At 44.3% G+C, this 20,774-nt stretch overlaps 1 protein-coding gene across 7 annotated transcripts in view; it reads left to right on the top strand.

The window, feature by feature from the left end:
• The first annotated feature begins 5,968 nt into the window (after window positions 1–5,968).
• KIAA1217 (KIAA1217 ortholog) overlaps window positions 5,969–20,774 on the top strand; it is a 445,177-nt gene continuing 430,371 nt past the window's right edge. For 2 of the 7 annotated variants that reach the window (XM_040434411.1, XM_040434414.1), the window contains exon 1: window positions 5,969–6,401. In XM_040434411.1, coding sequence (XP_040290345.1) covers window positions 6,182–6,401 — 220 coding nt within the window. In that variant the 5' untranslated portion in view covers window positions 5,969–6,181. The remainder of the gene's footprint in view (window positions 6,402–20,774) is intronic. The other 5 variants (XM_040434422.1, XM_040434413.1, XM_040434410.1 and 2 more) reach the window with 3 other exon arrangements.

The raw sequence follows: 20,774 nt of genomic DNA, 5'->3' as shown, positions 1-20,774 counted from the left end.
AAAATCCTGGCTTTCTTCCCTATGCAGGGGATCTCCTACACTGAACCTAACTTCCTTCTCCACCCAAGGTGCAGGATGTGGGAACAGTCCACACCTCCACAGAGGGGGAGCTAAGCTGGAATAATCCATTCCAGCCTAGATACACTAAACTGTAACTAGTTCCTTACCAACGTGTTGCTGCCACCTGCTGGTCAACCTGGAAAATTACAACAATAATCGTATTTAATACAATGTTTAGATGCACAGTTGTGAAGACATGAGCAAAATCATATCAGATGACAATGTAAAGGCTCTTAACAGATAGTAGAGGGGTATAGTAACACAACTCTGAGGTGTTACAAATACAGACATTTACTAAAGCAGATATGTCAGGAGAAGTTAAGGTCCCCTGGAAATGTTGTGTGGCTGTAGGCTATGGTCGTGTAGGAGCGATTTCCACGTGTGTGGAGAGGGGATAAGGGAGGAACGAGTTGAGGATGACAGTGATAGTGACTTTGGCAAGAATGAGAGTGCATACGGATCACTGTGGCAATCCTCACATCGATGCTCCCTAGGGCCATGCAATGACTTGAGGGCACACCTTTTCTTCTCTCGGGGCACACCCTGGTGTTGGGGCTAGGGTTGCCACCTTTCCCAACGAAAAATACTGGCCAAGTTAAGCCACACCCCAAAGGGGGTGTGGTTGTGGGGGGGGGGGTGGCTTAACACTGGGTGTTAAGTCGCTATGTCATAATGCCCCCATTAGTGCTCCCAGTAATATTAATCCCTCCATTAGTGCCCCCCACAATTATTAATACCCCCATTAGTGCTCCCAGTAATAGTAATGCCTTTATTAGTACCCCCCAGAATTAATAATGCCCCATCAGTGCCCCCCAGTAATATTAATGCCCTCATTAGTGGCCCCCCAGAATTAATAATGCCCCTAGTAATACTCATGCCTCCAATTAGTGCCCCCCAGAATTAATAATGCCCCCATAAGTACCTCCCAGTAATATTAATGCCTCTATTAGGGCCCCCCAGAATCAATAATGCCTCTATTAGTGCCCCCCAGAATCAATAATGCCCTCGTTAGTGCCCCTCAGTAATATTAATGCCCCAGTTTGAGCCCCCAGATTCAATAATGTCTCCAATAGTGCCCCCAGTAATATTAATGCCTCAATTAGTGCCCCCAGAATTAATAATGCCCCCATTAGTGCCCTCCAGAGGTAATAATGCCCCCCAATAATATTAATGCCCCAATTAGTGCTCCCAAGAATTACTAATGCCCCCTTCTCTGCTTGTGCAAAACAAACAAAAAAAAAGAAAGAAAAAGAACTCTCTGCTGACTGGAAGCTCAGGACAGGACCTGCACTCCAGCGTGATGACTTCTCACAGGTCCTGTCCTGAGCTTCCAGTCAGCAGAGAGTGTTCACCGCGGCGCCATCAAATACTTATTTTTTTCACAAGTGGAGGAGTGGTTAAAGGCTGTACTAATGAGTGCCCCACAGTGGAAGCGCTCATTAATAACAGTCCTTATAGGAAAATACGGGCACTAAATTACCGGCTTGGCCGGCGAGTTACCGGCCGGGTGGCAACCCTAGTTGGGGCCCTTGCATGATGGTAGTTGGGGTGCCCTTGGTGTTAAGTGTTTCGGCAGGGTACAAAGCAGGAGTATGAATGCAGGTGCAATGGACAGTATATGGTCAGTAACCAGGCCAGTTCTAGTAAATAAATAAGTCTCTCTTTATTAAAGTGCAGAATAGAAGTAGTAGTAAATCCAACAGCATCAAGGCACATTTCCAACAGCAGTTCACATTTCCTTCCCTAATAGTAGTGTATGGATGTATAGCAGCAATAATGGGGGTTGTGGTACTCCTACCCTCTGTCTTTGTGTTTCTGCAGAAACGTATTGAGGTTTTTGTACAGAATTTAAGATATGGCTGGCCAAACCGTTTCAACGTGTGGAAGGGTGCGCTGGAAATATTCCCTCTCACAGCGGCAAAGTCTCTATTAGCTTTACACGTGGGAGACAGGATCCTCCATTCATCAAAGCTTCTCTATTCTTTCCCTGTACAATGACCTCTGCACAGGTCACAGAGCATGGCTAGAAAACTCACCCATAGAAGTCAATGAGGTCTCCTCCTGACCACTGTGTCTATGGCTCATGGGGCTGCCGTGAAGCAATTTTCTTACTGCTTTCTAAATGCTGTTAAGAACAACTCAGGCAAGATGGCCGCTCCATAATAAAATTAAAAAAAATTGCAATTAGAAAATAAAAAGAGATTACAGAAAAAGGATATGTGTTACTATCTGGTTTTAACTGGCAGAAATACATATTTGGCGACACATTGCCTTTAATGGAAAACCCCTTTAAGACACCTGAGCAAGGAACCACAGCTCCGTTCAAAGTGCAGTGACCATGCCGGGTTACTGCAGGTCACCACTGGCACCTCAGCTGCAGTAACCTGTCACGAGCTCCAGCGCTGGAACCTGCAGGGAACAGCTGAACGGTGGAGGTGCAGGGTGTTGGACCCTCACCGATCACATATTAATGACCTATCCTGAGGATAGCTCATCAATGTCAGGAGCTGCTTTAAAAAACCAAGTAATAATATACGACCTAAAAAGAGGCCCCAAATCAAGCGGTGCTAGAATAAAGAGCTCTAATAGCGGTAGAAAGTCTGCACTGTACTTCCGTTTTTCCACCTAATGCTGAGACCTGACCTAGAACTCAGTTCTGCATAAGTGACTCAAGAAAGACCTGAAGCCATTTCTTAGACTCCAGTCTGAGAAGGCTGTTTCTGACTCTTCTGAGGATTGTTGAAAAAATGAGAGAAATACTGTACATAATGTACTGTATTACCCCAATAACTTTATTACCGTCACGACCACTATTATAATGGGTGGGTACGGTCGCCGACTGTATTCCTTGCACAAAGGCAGTTTACACTCATAGATTCCTGCAAACTGCATTGTTCTGTGGCAGGCAACTAATGGCTAGAATAGCACATACCTGGTGGTAGTGCGTTGAGCTCTTAAGGAGTCGGTGCAGAGGATGGGAGTGGTAGTGGTCCTGATGAGGTGTTGTCACGGTGTACTCTGTCCGTCGCTCCCTGGGGATGAGTACAGTGGAATAGTGGTTTAAATAATGAGGCCGGAAGTAAATGTATAACAGTCTCTCTTTACATAGTGCCGAATATAGCTAGTGGCACACCCAGCAGTATTAAGTACCAAATACAGTTTATGGAACATGACGAAGAGGTATTGTAGCTGGTTGTGTGAATTAAATGGCACTACCAGCCACTTGTGGATATAGGAGTCCACTGTGTCATACAGGCTTGAAGTTAGTATAGCCGGGTGGTTATTCTAGGTGATGGGTGTCTGACCTGTTTTCCCTCACTGGCAGCAGGGTCTGTAAAGCTGTGATTTTGCAATTCACTCTGCTGTCCTTGCACACAAAAGTTTTTTGAAAGCAGTGTTCTTGCGTCTAGCAATCTCCCCAGAGAAATGGTCTCACAGGAGCTCTGGCATGAGTGTCCTATCTGCTTTTTGTATGGACTCCAACTCCCCCTCCTGGCAGGACCACCCCACTCTTACCAAAAGGGCAGGAACAGGATGCTTAGCCCTGTTCCTGCCAACCGTACCTCTTCTGCTGGAGTGTTGGGCATAACGTAACAATACAATTGGGGATGACGTAACGTAACAATACAATTGGGGATGACGTAACGTAACAATACAATTGGGGATGAGCGCATTGACTTCGGATGCTTCATCTGAAGTCGATTAGCATAAAACTTAATTTTAATACTGTATGGAGTGGGCGCTCCATACAGTATTAGAATGTATTGGCTCTGATGAGCCGAAGTTATTACTTTGCGAAGTCTCGCGAGACTACTTGTAATAACTTCGGAAATTAATTTCTACTGTAAAAAAAAACCTTTGTACTGAACTCAGGTTCGGTTCCAATTCGCTCATCCCTAATTACAATACAATTATAACAATTGCAGATACCCCCAGGTCTGGGGTACTGCAGTATTTTTCGGGTTTTTTTTCACATGTAGCAGAAATGCTGCACGCTGGAGCCGCATGGGAGGCCCTCGGTCTGACAGCTGGGGAGGATGGGAGTGGTGGCGGTAGGGCAGTGCGGATGGTTGTAGTCTTCACAATGGCTAATCTCGCTCCCTCTAGGGCTCCCTGGGCCGAGCGTGCAGTGGTTGGAGGGTGCACCTTTTCTTCCTCCCGGGAACACCCTGGTAATGGGAACCCTACCTGGTGTTAGATGGCAGTTGTCCAATTTAGTTCTCATTAACACTTTCTGCAATGCCTAGTCTGCGAGGTGCAGATCCTGATGGATGGCCAATCCGTTTCAGAATATATACCCATACCACATGCAGCAATGACCATAGACGTGGGTTACCTCTGCTATTACGCGCTGTCCCTTATGGTCCTCAACAGTCTGTGAATATCTCTTCTCTTTCTCTCAGATGTTTGACACTTGTCCTCAGCAGGTAGTGATGGAGAGCCCCTGTAGCAGGCTTCACACTGCACAGCCTTCCTCCTGCTGAATAGGGCATGATAAGGCTCTTGGAATGATATAGATGGCATAGAAAGTACATTAGTCCATTTAGCAGTGAATTAACTCTTTAGCAGTGATCCACTGGGTTACTGCAGATAAAAAAAATCTAATTTACATACAGAATGCGGATTTTCATTCTGCAGCGTCTCTATTCTTTTTGCAGATTTTCACTGGGTATTTAACCCTTTGCACTGGACAGAAGACATCTGAGAGGAGTGGGTAGTGCGGCCCGTTCTAGTCGCCCTGTGCTCTTTCTTATCATGTAGTTCTCCATCTTCTGAGAAGGAAGAAGAAATTAAATTTGTTTTCTTCCAGGTCGACACAGGACAAAAGTAATAGAAACACTGCATGGACTCATAGCCCAAAATTACAGGTCTCCATTGCTGTATGCCATCATTAGTGTTGAGTGAATTGAGCACCATGAAGTGGAATTCGATCCAAATTTCAGGGAAAATTCAATTCGCCCCCAAAGCCAAATTTCCTCCTGCCTCCTGGTAACGAATCGATTTTACCTGAAATGGTGTAAAAAGCAAAAAATCAAAGAGCTGGCCGCCGCCATCTTGATTGAAGATCTCACACACACAATCCCGTGCGCAGTGGCGAATGAGGTCACCGCGCTGGCCAACGTGATGATGTCATCACGGCTCGCGTGAGATCTCATGCTAGATCGTCAATCAAGATGGTGAAGCCTGCTGTTTGCGATCAAATGGATGAGGGCAAGTATGATTTTATTTTTTATTTTACACTGTATTATTGCTATCAGATGCCGCAATCAGTTATGAACGCAGCATCTGAGGGGTACAATTGCCGCTCCCTGTCATTGCACCCACTACTTACAAAGAAATGCGCTTCGTGACTAAGTAATTCGTCACGAAGCTTATTTTTTTTGTAGAATTAGGCGAAGCAGCTGAATACATTTTTCCAATACTTCGCTCATCTCTAACCGTCATACAATATAAATACTAAGAGGGTTGTAGCAGCACTTACTGAAAATGTATCCAGAAAGTGGCGGTGATGGGTATCCGCCTGTAATACCCCCCGTTATCCAGAATCAGCCGTCTCTAAATTTTAGCCATCATACAAGGCATACGTTTTATTTTAATTGGTGATATTTTCCCTTTAAAACAGCGGAGTGCCTCTGATTAAAAACGCATAAAAATATTTTACGGGGCTTCCCCTGCGCACGTTATGCAAATATATATATTTTTGCATTGAACATCAGGAGATTATCTGGAATTTGCCCCAAATTCTTTCCTAAGCAGAGCACAAATCCGTATTGTGTTGCACAAGTTTACCTGAGTGGGCCGGGCGACTGGCAAATTCCTGTTGCTTTGTAGCGATGGTCAGCTCTAGTCTGAGCACGCAGCAGGTTCTCGCCCAGTCCCAGCATCTGTGCACCGCTGCAGAGGAGTCCCGAGCCTGATCTGAGGGCACATTCACATTCCACAGGTCTGATACCAGCGCCTGGCCGACCAGACTGATTAAACACTTGTGTCCTAGCAGCAGAAGGTGCATCTGAGAATCCCCCGTCCTCTCCTTCCACAGAAAAGTATGAAGAACTAAATTGGATCCCTAACCGTCTTCTCCTTTGGGTGGAAATTTACCGTACGACAAAAAAAAAAAAAAATGTCCAAGCCGTCGCGTTTGGCCAGGCCCTTGTCAGCGAACCTAATGTCTAAGCTGCCTGTGAGCAGGATTGAAGATTTTAACAGCCGATCAAAAAAAATCAGCTTAGGAGAAAAGATTCTGAGAGCCGGCAGTGAAGGAAGCCTGGCTAAGAAGCAGCAGCAGGTGAGAGCGCCGCAGATACCCGTCAGGCAGCCCGCCGGAGCCAACATATCCAAAGGTACCGTACTGTGTAGATAGAGCTGGTTGTAAGCTGTGGGTTTATGGACTTGATGGATTGCCTCGATCTTCATTCCTTATCAAGCTGTGGAAGATGCTCAAACTTTTTTCATTGTGCTTAACCCTTAGCAGCTAAATGCTACCTGCCCTTCGCCCCCTCCTTCCTAACAGTCTGGTCGCCATGTGTTAGCCCTGTATAGCAGTGCCAGGTGATTGGCATCGGGCCGGCCGGCCTTACCTGTAATTTACAGCCTCAGGGGCGTATTGTGAAATCTGTAATAGGCCCCGAGAAACCCTGCGCCATTTATAGTAGTGGTGTCTTCCTATGTGGCAGTGGGTTCTTCTGGCCCCCTCAATATTAGGGTGCAGCCGCTGCTTCGGTATGCCCCTGTCTTATCAGTCACAGCATTCGCAGTCTATAGTCACGGCAGTCATAGAGACAGTTACCTTCTTAGTGCCTGTTCACATTGGTTTAGAGTTCTGTACTTCTGTGCCGGATGTGCCGCAGATCTGCAGGAGATTGCACAATGCATATTGGCTTTTAATGCGGCTAAGGGCTCATGCACGCAACCGTATCCATTTTGCGGTCTGCAAAACAGGGATCTCGGCCGCGTGCATGCCACCATTTCCTCTAGAAATGTCCTATGCGTGTACGCAAAACGGACAAGAATAGGACATGTTCTGTCTTTAGGGATGTAGGCACCACACGGTGTGCTGTGCGTATCTTTTGTGGCCCCGCTGAAATGAATGGGTCCGCATCTGATTTGCAAAAAATGGGGGATCGGATGCTGACTGAGCATATGGTCCTGTGCATGAGCCCTAATCCTCAGGTTTTCCATCTGAGATAAGTGACATCCCATTTATTTCCGCAGTAGATTTTTTTTTTCCTGCCATAAAACTGGAACGGGGTTGCAACGGGGTTGAAAAAAAACCAAAAACAAAATAAATGTATAGGAGTAGGATTTCATGTAGACATACTGGGGGAGATTTATCAAACTGGTGTAAAGTAGAATTGGCTTAGTTGCCCATAGCAACCAATCAGATTCCTCCTTTCATCTTTCACAGCTCCTTTGGAAAATGAAAGGTAGAATCTGATTGGTTGCTATGGGCAACTAAGCCAGTTCTACTTTACACCAGTTTGATAAATCTCCACTGTTTTCAAATCAAGCGATAAGTAAAAGGGGTTTTCCAAGACTTTTATACTAGACGGGGTTCGGCACCGGGACACCTGCCGATCAGCTGTTTGAGAAAGCACCGGTGCTCGCAGTAGAGCCTAGGCCATGTGACGTCACGTTTATTGGTCACATGACCTAGGCACAGTTCAGCCCCATAGAGCATAGGTCATCAGTAAAAGTACGTCTCGAAAAACCCCTTCAATATATGGAAGTAGCCTGATGGGATGCCAGTCGAGCATAACATGCCTCTCTCTCCCCTGTCTTCTCTTGATGGGCCCAAGGGACCTGCACTATTTTTCATATAGCGCTGGAATTATAACTACTAGTGGCAGCCACTGAAGTATCCATAGGAGTCGTCACCCAGCTTTTTCTAGACCCTGAGTTAGGTTATGTTCAAATTGCACATCCCCGCTTTCCTGGCATCTATGTCAACTGTCCATAAGTTCCTATAGACCCAACAGAAGGCAAGAGGGTATCCTCCTGGCATCCACCCAGCAGGTAGAGCAGTGTCTCCATCTCTCAAAAATTTTGCAAGTAGTTCAGGTATTCTTTGTGTGAATCAGGAAGCTCAGGATTAGCAGTTATTGCCCCATATAGAGAGGAGTATTAGGAGAGATCTAAATTTTAATAAACAATGGAATTAAGTTAAAGGGCTTGTCCGGGTTCAGAGCTGAACCAGGACATACCCAGAATTTCACCCCGGCAGCCCCCCTGACAAGAGCATCGGAGCAGTTCATGCTCCAATGCTCCCCTTTGCCCTGCGCTAAATCGCGCAGGGAAAATGCATTTTGTGGAGTTCTGGTGACGAACCAGGCTCTCCTTCGGGCTGCCAGGCGGAGGCTTCCGCCCAGTGACGTCACCGGCATTGATGGGCAGCCAGGGCAGGCTTTAGCGCTGCCCTAGCCTGTAAAATGGCAAGGGCAGCGCTAAAGCCCGCCCATCAGAGCCAGTGACGTCACCGAACACACTGCTGGGCGGAAGCTCCCGCCCGGCAGTGTGTTATAGTAAATAAGAGCCCTTGCCTTGCGCAATCCTGTCAGGGGGGCTACATTATGGGTATGTCTGGGTTCAGCTCTGAACCCAAACAACCCCTTTAATAAAATGTATTTAAATAGCAAAATTAATGTAAAATAATGAGCCGCTGAGACTTCCCCGAGACTCCTCTCGCCTTGGCATGTGGACCAAAGGGATGAAGGGACCCCCATTTTTCCAGTAAGCGGATGTGTCAGAGATCGGATGATTATGTCATGCATAGAGCCCAAGTGCATGGCTTTAGATTGACACGTCATTGCCGTTGGCCGTGGTTGGTCTGGAAACCCCCTTTAAGCCTTACCGTTACATATAGTTATTCTATCCCTGTAAACTAATTTGCGCAAAAAAACTCTTTTTTCTGACAGGCGCTCGTTGGTCGCTTCATTGCTGTAGCCACGCCATAGAGAAAAGTCTTATCAAAGCTGAAACAGTTGGCGTATTCAAGGTTAACCAATATCTTCCCTTTACCATTTACTGGTCAATGAAGTATGAATAAGTCATATCCGCGGGCTGATTAGGGTGGAAGACTTCTTGTACATTTCCAGGAAGAAATTTGTGAATTGCTGGAAAATGGAGAACTGCTCCAGGCGATATTTCATTGGAGTCGATGTAAATCTTAAAACGGTCGTGTGTTCAGAGCGCTGGGGGACTTTCCTGCAGCTGCTGGAGGTGGAACCGTCATATGTTGCAAGTAAGCAGAATTTGGCTGTTGCTTTGACTGAAGCATTAGACGTATGTCAATTTTTTAAAGAGGTTTTTCACCCCTGGAGGCTTTTTGGGCAGACTCCCCAGCATGGCTGGACTTAACAGATCCCCGCCGTTGGCTTCCAGCTCCCCTTACGCATGTTTGATGTGGGTCAATGACACGTGGAGGCCAGAGAGCTGCAGCAACCCATAGGGGAGCGATGGAACCAGAACGTTGAGGGGTCCGTCCGAAAGGCCCCCAGGGGTGAAAAACCCCTTCTAGATGAGATGGTTCCTTGTAGTATTTAGATCAGCAGATACCAGAGACTTGTGTCCATTCTGCCATGTTACCTATTTTAGTGGCAGCAATGGGAAAGACTTGGGGTAAATTAGCATTGGGGTCCTTTTTATACTGGCCGTTTCTGGTCCATATCGAGCTCTGATGGATGTTATTCGAGTCAATCAGCGCTCATTTGAAGGATCTTTTACATCACCTAATGCAAAATGAGTGGGGGACAAATGATCGTTGTTACGATCAGTTGTTCCCTAGTCCCTACACAAGGTGATGAGCTGCTGACAAATGATGATTTTTGGTGCAATCACCTAGCAAACCAGCGTTGTGCTAGTGGGGTGATCGGTGGCACCTCTACTTGGACCAACTGAAGGGAACAAACATTAAAACAAACGCTTGTTCCAGATAATTGGCCTGAACCTCGGCCCTTATAAAAGGGCCCTAATTCCTGTTTCTTTTATCATAAACTGTAGGACAGGCAAGGAGAAAACATCTTTTGGATTTTTTGTCACTTTTCGAAGTCACAAAATAGCAAAGAAGGGGTAGAAGACATGCAGGATTGTCCTGATTTGACCTGGTTTCCTATTGCTGATGCAATGTCATGATTTCTGCATCTGGAATGACATGCATGGGGGACTCGTGGGAGATGGAGATCCTGTATGTACGCTGTTTAACGCTTGCATCATTTCAATATACAGTAAATAGCATGGGGGCCATGCTGGCTCATTTTACAGAGTGCAGACACAGGCTATAGGAACTGCTAAAGTCACCAGAGCCCCACTGTCAGAGATTAAGCCACCCTAGACCTCTATCAAACAGCAGAAAAGCACTAAAAAGTCCTAAAACTGCTCTAAAAATTGTGTACAGTAGAGTTTTTGATGTAATTTTGCTAAGATTAAAGGGGTTCTGCAAGGAGCGGAGAGCCTCCCAGTGCTGATTCTCCACTCCTTCTCCTCGTTCTCCACTCCTTCTCCTCCCGGCCTGCAATGCTCCGCTGGCATCACCATAGCCAATCGCTGGCCCTTACCTCGTGACAAATGGTCACATAACCCAAGGGTATCCAGTCTCCGCCAAAGCCAGTGATTGGCTGCGGCGATGTCAAACCGGTTGTTCACATCAAGGCCTGGACAAGAAGATGTGGGGAGCCAGTGCCGGGAAGCTGGTAAGTAATCTTCCCTTTATGGGTCCAGCCAAAGGGTGTGGTTTGCCAAACCTCACCCCATTCTTGCATAACCCCTTTATTTCTATGGCTTACCATTTATTAAAAGGGTTGTCCGACACAGCAGCAAAATTAAATACTGGTAGGAAAGTGAGGCTTCAGAAAAAAACTGATAAAAGTCCTGCCGATTCAGCACCTTGACCTGGTGGTAAGGAGGTCATGTGATCATTGCAACCAATCACTAGCTTTAGCCGTCAGGTGTGCAAGAATGGCACGTCACTGATGTCGGCTGCTCTGCTGTATGTCCCTCCTCTCCTCGATGTTGTGAATGCCGGCGGGTTTGAGAACATGGCGTGGTCTCTAGTGGGATCGCGCTGCATCGGCAGCTCTGACGCTATCCACACTCATTGGACAGTATAAAAGCATTGAAGATCACTTCCAACTAAGCAGCAGGGACCACCCACTTGGCTATACACAGCCCACGTCTGAAACGGCCCTCATTATTCGGGAATGGAGGGTAACTGAAAAAAACATTTTAGCAAGAGACAGGTCTTTAAGATGTGCGCACCAGTCTTAAATGGGACATAAGCCTTTGCTGAAACCAAAAATCTGGATCTGAATATTTTTATAATTGCATGTAATAAAAAAATTTGTATAGCCAGTGAGCTAGTCAATAAAATATATCTGTATAGCGCCACCTGCTGTTTGTTCTTTTCCTTATTTTTTGTCCATCTCACTGACCTGGTCGAACGTGCTCAGCTTGAAGATAATCTAGCAGAGCAATGAATGAGGAGATGTCTGGACTCATGTGAGGTACAGGGCTGGTTCTAGCTTTGTTACAGAGAGATTGTCATGTGCTTAAATGATGTCTGATTTTCATTTTTACATCAATCATGGCATAAACCCTTTCCTTAATCTGGACCTATGTGTACAGAACGCCCTCAAAAGCACCACATCTTGAGCATACTTGCCAGCTTCTGAGAAGGGCCATCATGAACTGCTACCTTCTCGCGATCAGTGGAGATCTCAGAGGCTGGATCACCACTGATCTTGCAAGTGGATAGGGGATCATTTGAATTTTACCGGAATACCCCTTTAAGTATCGTAGAAACAACATTGACCGCTACTAATGCTGCCATAGCTTCGGGTGGCCATGTACACTTGCGAACATTACGATTCTACTTGTTCTTTTTAGACAGTCGGACATCCAACAAGCTGTCCATTGTTTCAGGACCAGACACAGGATGATTCCAGCGAGACTCAGAAGGAAGAAGACGCCTTAGGTCTTTATCGCACCTTTATAAGTAGATCCTTTTGTGTCAAAGCCTCAGTTTAAAGGTGAAATAAAGTTCTTTGCTCTGAAGTCAAGGAGAAATGCCAACCTCTCCCCCCCCAAAAGCGTCTTGCTCTCCCTCAAGTCTTGCAGCAGACCTGCTAACATTACTCTTGCAATTTCTCAAAAACCTGCCAGGATGGGATTTTGTAACCTGAAACGGCTGCTTTTTAAGTTTACCCAGAGGCCTCGGAGGTTAACATTCCTGGCTCTGTGGCTCTGGAGAGGTTTTTAAAGCATTTTTTCAGCATGACTTGCTCTACACCACATAACAAAGGTGATGACACATTATCTTATCAGAGCTGATGGATTAAGTGCTTCGTTAGTCGAGCTGGATAAATGTGAGACAGACATGAGAAGTCAACGTGAGTGTGACTCCTGGAAGCTTTGGCGTCTGCTGGAGGGTCTTCTGAAGCTTAGAAGTGGGATACATCAAAAAGACGATATAGACAGTAAGACATAAACAGCATAAAAATAAGACATTGACCTGAAGGCAATAAAAACTCAGCTGGTTTATGAGTAAAACCTGACGGCTTAGGTTTTACTGCTGTTTAGTTAAAATTCGGATTCTTTCAAGGCCTTTAGGTAAAGACAAAAAGCCGGCCTGTGCCAGGAGGCATCTCCAAGTGTAGGGACTAAGGTTAGGACTAGTGTTGAGCAAATCGAATTCACAAAGTGGATTTCGATCCGAATTTCAGGGAAAATTCGATTTGCCGTGAAGCTGAATTTCCTTGTGCTTCGCGGTAGCGAACCAATTTTCCCTGAATGGTGGTAAAAAGCTTAAAAAAATCATAGTTACCTCATCTTTTTGAGTGCGAAGAGCCAGCCGCCGCCATCTTGACATGTGATGTAGTCTACGCGATTTCACGCTAGATCTTCAATCAGGATGGCGGCGGCCGGCTCTTCACGATCAAATAGAGGAGGGTAAGGCCTCATGCACACGGCCGTTGTGTGACCGTTCCGTGCATTGGGGACCGCAATTTGCAGTCCCTAATGCACAGGTCCAATCCGTGCGGCAGCCGCGACGGATCCAGACCCATTCAACTTAAATGGGTCCGTGATCCGTCCGCACCGTAAAAAAAGTAAAATTTTTTGCGGTGCGGAGACACGGACAGAAACACCATGGAAGCACTCCGTAGTGCTTCCATGGTGCGGGGTGCACACGGCCGGTGCCCGTGTATTGCGGGCAACGGCCGTGTGCATGAGGCCTAAGTATGATGATTTATTTATTTTTTTTACTTTACATTGTAATTAGAGATTTGGCTGCTTCGCCGAATTTTACAAAAAAATTGGCTTTGTGGCGAATTACTTTGTCACAGCGCATTTCTTTGTAAGTAATTTTTCAATACTTCGCTCATCGCTTGTTAGGACTATACTACACTAGAGAATGATTTAAAAGGGGTTCAACAAGCCCGGGAACCTCTTTTCTTATGGCCAGTTAGAGTGCAAGGGTTAAAAAACAGACCTGTCACCGACTCTCCCCCCTCCTCTGCTTCTGGTCCCTGCTGGCCTGAAGTGTGACATGCTATGTACATGCACGCCACGTACCTGCACACATCACCACTCGAGGCCATTGATTGCCTGGCACATCACACTTCTGGTCCAGTGGGGACAAGACGCAGATGGAAGAAAACTTGTTTTTTGTTAACCCCTGTTTCTCATCTGCACCTTTTAAGTTTCCAGTCTTGGAGAACCCCTTTAACTATTGAGCAATAGCTGCAAATCCAGAGGAATATATTAGATTATTTTTCCAATTTTGCGGACTTCAGCTGTCACTCTATGGGGTTATCCTAGAAAAGATCATGATGACTTATCCTCTAGATAGGTCAACATTATCACATCGGCGGTGTTTTAAAAAAATAAATAAAGTCATACAATTTGCACTGTGGCATTTCGGCTCAGTGTGCGGATGAGATGTCTTAAAATCTCATCCACTTTGCTGGTACTGTAAAGTGCTACAAATCTGACACTGCGGCAAATCCACAATGTATCGGCTCTCTGTAAATACACCCTTAAAGGGGTATTCCGGTTATATTTAATTAAGATAACTATTAGATTGGTGGGGGTGCTACCTTGATCATGAGAATGGGGACCCTGTACCCCATGGAGCTCAGCTGCTCCATTCATTTCTATCAGACTTTCCATTGCAATGAATAGAGCCGCTGCGCTCATGCCTGACCGTCCGCTCCATTCATTTCTAGGAGATCCACGGGGTACTAGTTTCCTGTTCTTGTGATTGGTGGAGGTCCCAGTGGTCGGACCGCCACTGATCTAATCGCTATCCTCTTGTTTCATGAATAATTTAAAAAATGAAAATCATGCATAATCTAGTACATAAAACTTAGTTATGGGAAGCTCACCAAAATAGAGCACGGCCTGCTACCACCCAATAGCTAAACAATAGATATACAAAGAAATGGCCAGCTCACAAGAAGTTAATTGCATACAATTTAAACCCAACCTATAAAATTGTGCCAGGTGTTGGCCAATCATACATACATATATACGTTCTTATGCTGAGATAGATGCACCGTATGGCAGCATACAATCAAATACACTATTGAATCAAAAATTGACAATAAAAAATAATGCATAAAAACATAAAAAATGATTAATAATCACGGTCCCTCCTTTACACTAAAAAAGCAAAATGAAAAGTCAGTCCTGTGTCCCAACACCGACAAATTACTTGCGCTGCTGCTGGTCCCGGAGTAGTGTGGTAGGTCATACACACTGGTGAATACAATATGAAGGGTTTTGGAACCGCGCTGCTCTGGACCAAGTCTCCCGATAAACGTGGATGGCAGAGGATGAGCCCCTTTCTCCCAACACCCAAAGGATCCAATCTTCAAAAGATCTCCTCCTCTAAGGGTTTAAATGGGATAGGCAGAATAGTGAAGCACCCTTTGCAATTTTTTCTTAAAAGGTTTTATTATACTCACAAGAGTTGGTAGACAAAAAGCATATAATACAAGATATCAGAACGTCAGGTTCCTGCCCGACCCGGGTTTCGCTGTCTCGCTTCCTCAGGGGCATCTGCTGTGCATGCTTGCACTCCGGCCCTTAAATAGCCCAACTGCTCTTAATCAGTTAACCAGTAAGCTTCCGGAACATGCAGCAGTTACTAAAACAGTTGTACATCTCACATACTTAATTTGTCATTGTTGTTCCTTTATGCTTTCACAAACACATTAGATGTAAAAATAAGGAAGGTTCCTTCCTCCTTTATGAGAGTCATAAATTCATACATAAAACATATAAAACATTAATAAAATAAAAATAGGGGATCAGTTCCCTCTATTATAAATTAAACAAACCACATTTCTATCCTTATGTTGCCGCACCATTGCATATTAAATTGCAGCCTAATTCGCATTATAACATCATATAACCAAAATCTACATTACTGTTCCTAGTATCCACCCACTCCTAGTGCATAATGTCAGTATCCCCCACCCATTCTTACTAGCGTCATCCAGGTATCCCTTGCCCCACCTCCCTCCTCTGTCATAATATCATGTGACAGCACCGCCCAATAGAACGGTCCGAATATCATGACGTCACTCACAGGTCCTTGAGAAACCAAATAAAGGAGGACAGATGCCAACATGGGTACAGACAGGCTACTGGAGCATATATTGAATGTGTAACTGTCCCCTAAACTGCCTATTCCTGAATCTTATATCCACCAATCTCCACCTAATTCCTCCTATAGCGCAATACGGGTATCCTCGACCCCGCCTCCTTCCCCCGGCGTGCGTCTCTTGGGGCACCATCACTCCGCCCCCACGACGTCACCCACAGGTCCTTAGGAGGCGCGGTGGTGGAGAGCCAGATCACGCCACTAGGCGCAAGTTACAGTATACAAGGTTTCAAATCAAATTCAATATTAAGCCCTCCTGGTTGTAGGGTCCCTAATTGATAGATCCACTCCACCTCTTTCTTATTAATCTGTGCCAAAGCATCCCCTCCTCGCCAGTGATGTTTAACACTTTCTACTCCCACAAATGTTAAACCTCGCGGATTTTTTTCATGCTTTAATTTAAAATGTGCTGATACACTGTGGGTCATCAGGCCTTTTTTTATATTACGTAGATGTTCCTGTATTCTGACTTTCAGTTTCCTGACCGTCCTGCCCACGTACTGGAGCCCACAAGGGCACTCCAGCACGTATACCATACCCTCTTTTTCACACGAGCAATCACCTCTTATACGGAAATCAGCCCCATTCTTTTTTGATGTTATAAAATTGGTGTATCTCTGCCGTTCTTTCGAATTCCGGTTCTTACATCCTGCGCAAAATCCGCACCAGGTGAATTTTCCTCCATTTTTCTGGGTCTTAATGTTTATTGGGGGGATGGCACTATGCACAAGTTTTGTTCTGATGCTTGCTGCTTTTTTAAATATAAAGGAGGGATTCTTTGGTATCGTTTTTCCTAGTATCGGGTCATTCTTTAGAATAGCCCAATTCTTTTTTACCATTTTCTTAATGTTGTCGGACATGGAGCAAAATTTGGTTACAAAGGAGAATCTATAGTCCCTATCCACCTTTTTGTTAATCTCTATAGTTGGTTCCTTTCCTCCCACTTTTTCTAACTCCACACTCTGTATACACTCATCCAGAACAGCCTCATTATAACCTCTCTCCAAAAACCTATCTTTTAGTACCCCGCATTGTGTCCTATAGTCGCTCATCACTGTACAGTTACGGGCCATCCTCTTAAACTGACCTTTCGGTATGTTCTTGAGCCATGGGCCGTAATGGCAGCTCTTGGTGTCAATATAGGAGTTCACATCTGTTTCCTTAAAATAGGACTTGGTCATATAACGGCCATCTTCTATCCGTATGCACAGGTCTAGAAAGTTAACACTCTCATTACTGATATCCCCCACAAATCGTAGGTTCCAGTCATTATTGTTCAGTTGGTCAATGAACAACTCGAGTCCCTCTCTTCCTCCTTCCCACACTAGGAGACAGTCATCGATGTACCTCCTCCAGAAGGTCAGTTTGCCTCCTGCGGTGTCCGCTCCTAGTGTGGGAAGGATGGCACTCTCCTCCCATGCACCCATAAAAATATTTGCAAAACTGGGGGCGAATTTCGCCCCCATCGCAGTACCAATGCACTGTACGTAATATGAGTCCCTGAACCAAAAATAGTTATGATCGAGGCAATAACTGAGGCATCCTAAAATAAAATCTCTCTGTGGATCCCCTATTCTTTTATCATTCCTAATCCTACTTTCTACCGCCTCCATCCCTAATTTTTTTGGGATGACAGTGTACAGGGATGCCACGTCAATTGTGGCCATCCATGTATTCACAGTTGGGGGACTAAGGCCTTCAATAAGATCTAACACGGATCCAGTGTCCTTTAAATGCGAGGGGTTTTGCAACACGTATCCTTGCAGAAAAAAGTCAATGTATTCCGTGACCCTGCACGTCAACGAGTTAAGCCCCGAAACAATTGGCCTCCCCGGAGGATCTGTTGGGTTTTTATGTACTTTGGGCAGATGGTAAATCACCGGTACTAGCGGGAATGGGATGGAAAGGTATTCATATTCTTTTTTATTCAATATCCCTTTTTTAAAACCCTCTGATAGAATGTTATCCAGAGTCAATTTATACTCCTGGGTGGGGTTACTTTTCAATTTTTTGTATGTTGTTGTATCTGATACTAATCTTGCCATTTCGGCTTCATATTTTTCTTTGTTCATTACAACAACCCCCCCTCCTTTATCAGCTGGCTTTATAATAATATCTGGGTTTTTTTCCAGATCTTTAAGGGCTTTTCTCTCTTTATATGTTAAATTTTGTGTCCCCTTATCCATATCCATCTCTTCCAACTCCTTTAATAGACCAGTTTTAAAGGCCTCTACACATTCGTTATTGGGATTTTTCGGAAAAAACTTTGATTTTTCTTTCATTTTTGTGTGTAGGATCTCCCTATCCTTATCCGATTTTATATTAATCCCTTCAACATTTATGTTCTGTGGTGCAGGGTTATTAATCCAATATTTGGCCATATTTATTTTCCTGATGAATTTATGAATATCCAAAAATGCCTCAAACTTATTGATCCTCTGGCTTGGTGCATATTTCAAGCCCTTACTCAGGACATTCTTTTCTCCCTCTGTTAGGGTGTGACTGCTTAGGTTAAAGATTCCTCTTATATCTCCTTGCTCCTTTTCATTTTTGGGCTTATTTTTCCCTTTTCCCCTTTTTCCTCTACCAGGCTTCTTTTTTGTGGGGTCCTTACTGCTTGTTCTCTTAGTTCTCCTTCCCTCTGTACTCCTTTTATGCCCTGGTGGGGAAAATTTTTTGCTCATCCTGTGGCCTCAAACTCTGTCTGTCTCCCTCCTCAGTATCCCTTTTTGGTTCTTCTCCATAGCTGTTTCTTTCATAATGGGCTCCTTTTCCATAATGACTCATATTATAGTTTTCATTGTAATTTTCCTGTGGTCTCCATTTAGGTTTTCCCCTATATCCTCCTCCCTGATGTGACTGTCTGTACGGTGGTCTGTATTGCTGCCCCCTATATCCATTGTTATACCCGAAATTCCCATTATACTGTCCTCCTCTATAATCCTGATTAGGACCCCAACCACCCCATTGTCGACCTCCCTGGTTATACTGATATGCACTGTTTTGCGGGTGCCTATGATGGTTCGTTTTCCCTAAATGCGAATCATATGCATATGTATTATCCCTATTCTGCTGATAATAATTGTCATGGTTTCGATTGTGATACCCATGGTTCTGCTGCGGCATATACTCATTAGCTTGTGGTTTATAGTTGTTTTTAAAAACTTTTTGTTTCCCCACCCCATTCTCAAGTTTCGTAAAACCTCCAGTGTAGTCTCCATGGTTTGGATTACTATCACTGCATTCATCCACAAATATCGTTTCTGACCCAATCCCCTCCGTGTTTTTTTGCTTATTCTTCCATTTATATATCATATCTGTTTTGTAATCATTACAGATTTTGGCATATTTCTTTTGTTTTTTACTCCTAATTTCTTGTTCGGATTTGAGCACGGATTCTTGACATTGCTTACTACATTTCTCATATATCTCTCTATTGGCATTTATTAGTGGATTAATCACCTCTTGTAAATCATCAATGGCCTTATTAATCTTCCTTAGTTTGTTCTTTCGAACCACAATAATATATTGCATAGCTTTCCAGGCACATTCATTCATTACTTTCTCCCAACCCACTAAATCTTCCTCCTCCTCAGTTACCAAAGGGAGTTGCCATCTCAGACCTTCTGGGATCCTGCCTTCCATTAGGAATCGCTCCAAGGAGGCAATGTCCCAGGTGGTCCTGATTTCCCTAGTGAACTCTCTTTCCAGTTTCACTTCAGTGATTAATCCACTAATTAATCCACTAATAAATGCCAATAGAGAGATATATGAGAAATGTAGTAAGCAATGTCAAGAATCCGTGCTCAAATCCGAACAAGAAATTAGGAGTAAAAAACAAAAGAAATATGCCAAAATCTGTAATGATTACAAAACAGATATGATATATAAATGGAAGAATAAGCAAAAAAACACGGAGGGGATTGGGTCAGAAACGATATTTGTGGATGAATGCAGTGATAGTAATCCAAACCATGGAGACTACACTGGAGGTTTTACGAAACTTGAGAATGGGGTGGGGAAACAAAAAGTTTTTAAAAACAACTATAAACCACAAGCTAATGAGTATATGCCGCAGCAGAACCATGGGTATCACAATCGAAACCATGACAATTATTATCAGCAGAATAGGGATAATACATATGCATATGATTCGCATTTAGGGAAAACGAACCATCATAGGCACCCGCAAAACAGTGCATATCAGTATAACCAGGGAGGTCGACAATGGGGTGGTTGGGGTCCTAATCAGGATTATAGAGGAGGACAGTATAATGGGAATTTCGGGTATAACAATGGATATAGGGGGCAGCAATACAGACCACCGTACAGACAGTCACATCAGGGAGGAGGATATAGGGGAAAACCTAAATGGAGACCACAGGAAAATTACAATGAAAACTATAATATGAGTCATTATGGAAAAGGAGCCCATTATGAAAGAAACAGCTATGGAGAAGAACCAAAAAGGGATACTGAGGAGGGAGACAGACAGAGTTTGAGGCCACAGGATGAGCAAAATTTTCCCCACCAGGGCATAAAAGGAGTACAGAGGGAAGGAGAACTAAGAGAACAAGCAGTAAGGACCCCACAAAAAAGAAGCCTGGTAGAGGAAAAAGGGGAAAAGGGAAAAATAAGCCCAAAAATGAAAAGGAGCAAGGAGATATAAGAGGAATCTTTAACCTAAGCAGTCACACCCTAACAGAGGGAGAAAAGAATGTCCTGAGTAAGGGCTTGAAATATGCACCAAGCCAGAGGATCAATAAGTTTGAGGCATTTTTGGATATTCATAAATTCATCAGGAAAATAAATATGGCCAAATATTGGATTAATAACCCTGCACCACAGAACATAAATGTTGAAGGGATTAATATAAAATCGGATAAGGATAGGGAGATCCTACACACAAAAATGAAAGAAAAATCAAAGTTTTTTCCGAAAAATCCCAATAACGAATGTGTAGAGGCCTTTAAAACTGGTCTATTAAAGGAGTTGGAAGAGATGGATATGGATAAGGGGACACAAAATTTAACATATAAAGAGAGAAAAGCCCTTA

Source organism: Bufo bufo, chromosome 5 (assembly GCF_905171765.1).
Source record: "Bufo bufo chromosome 5, aBufBuf1.1, whole genome shotgun sequence".
Lineage (NCBI taxonomy): Eukaryota > Metazoa > Chordata > Amphibia > Anura > Bufonidae > Bufo > Bufo bufo.
Note: the sequence above shows the minus strand (reverse complement) of the source record. Positions and strands in the feature narration are given on the sequence as shown.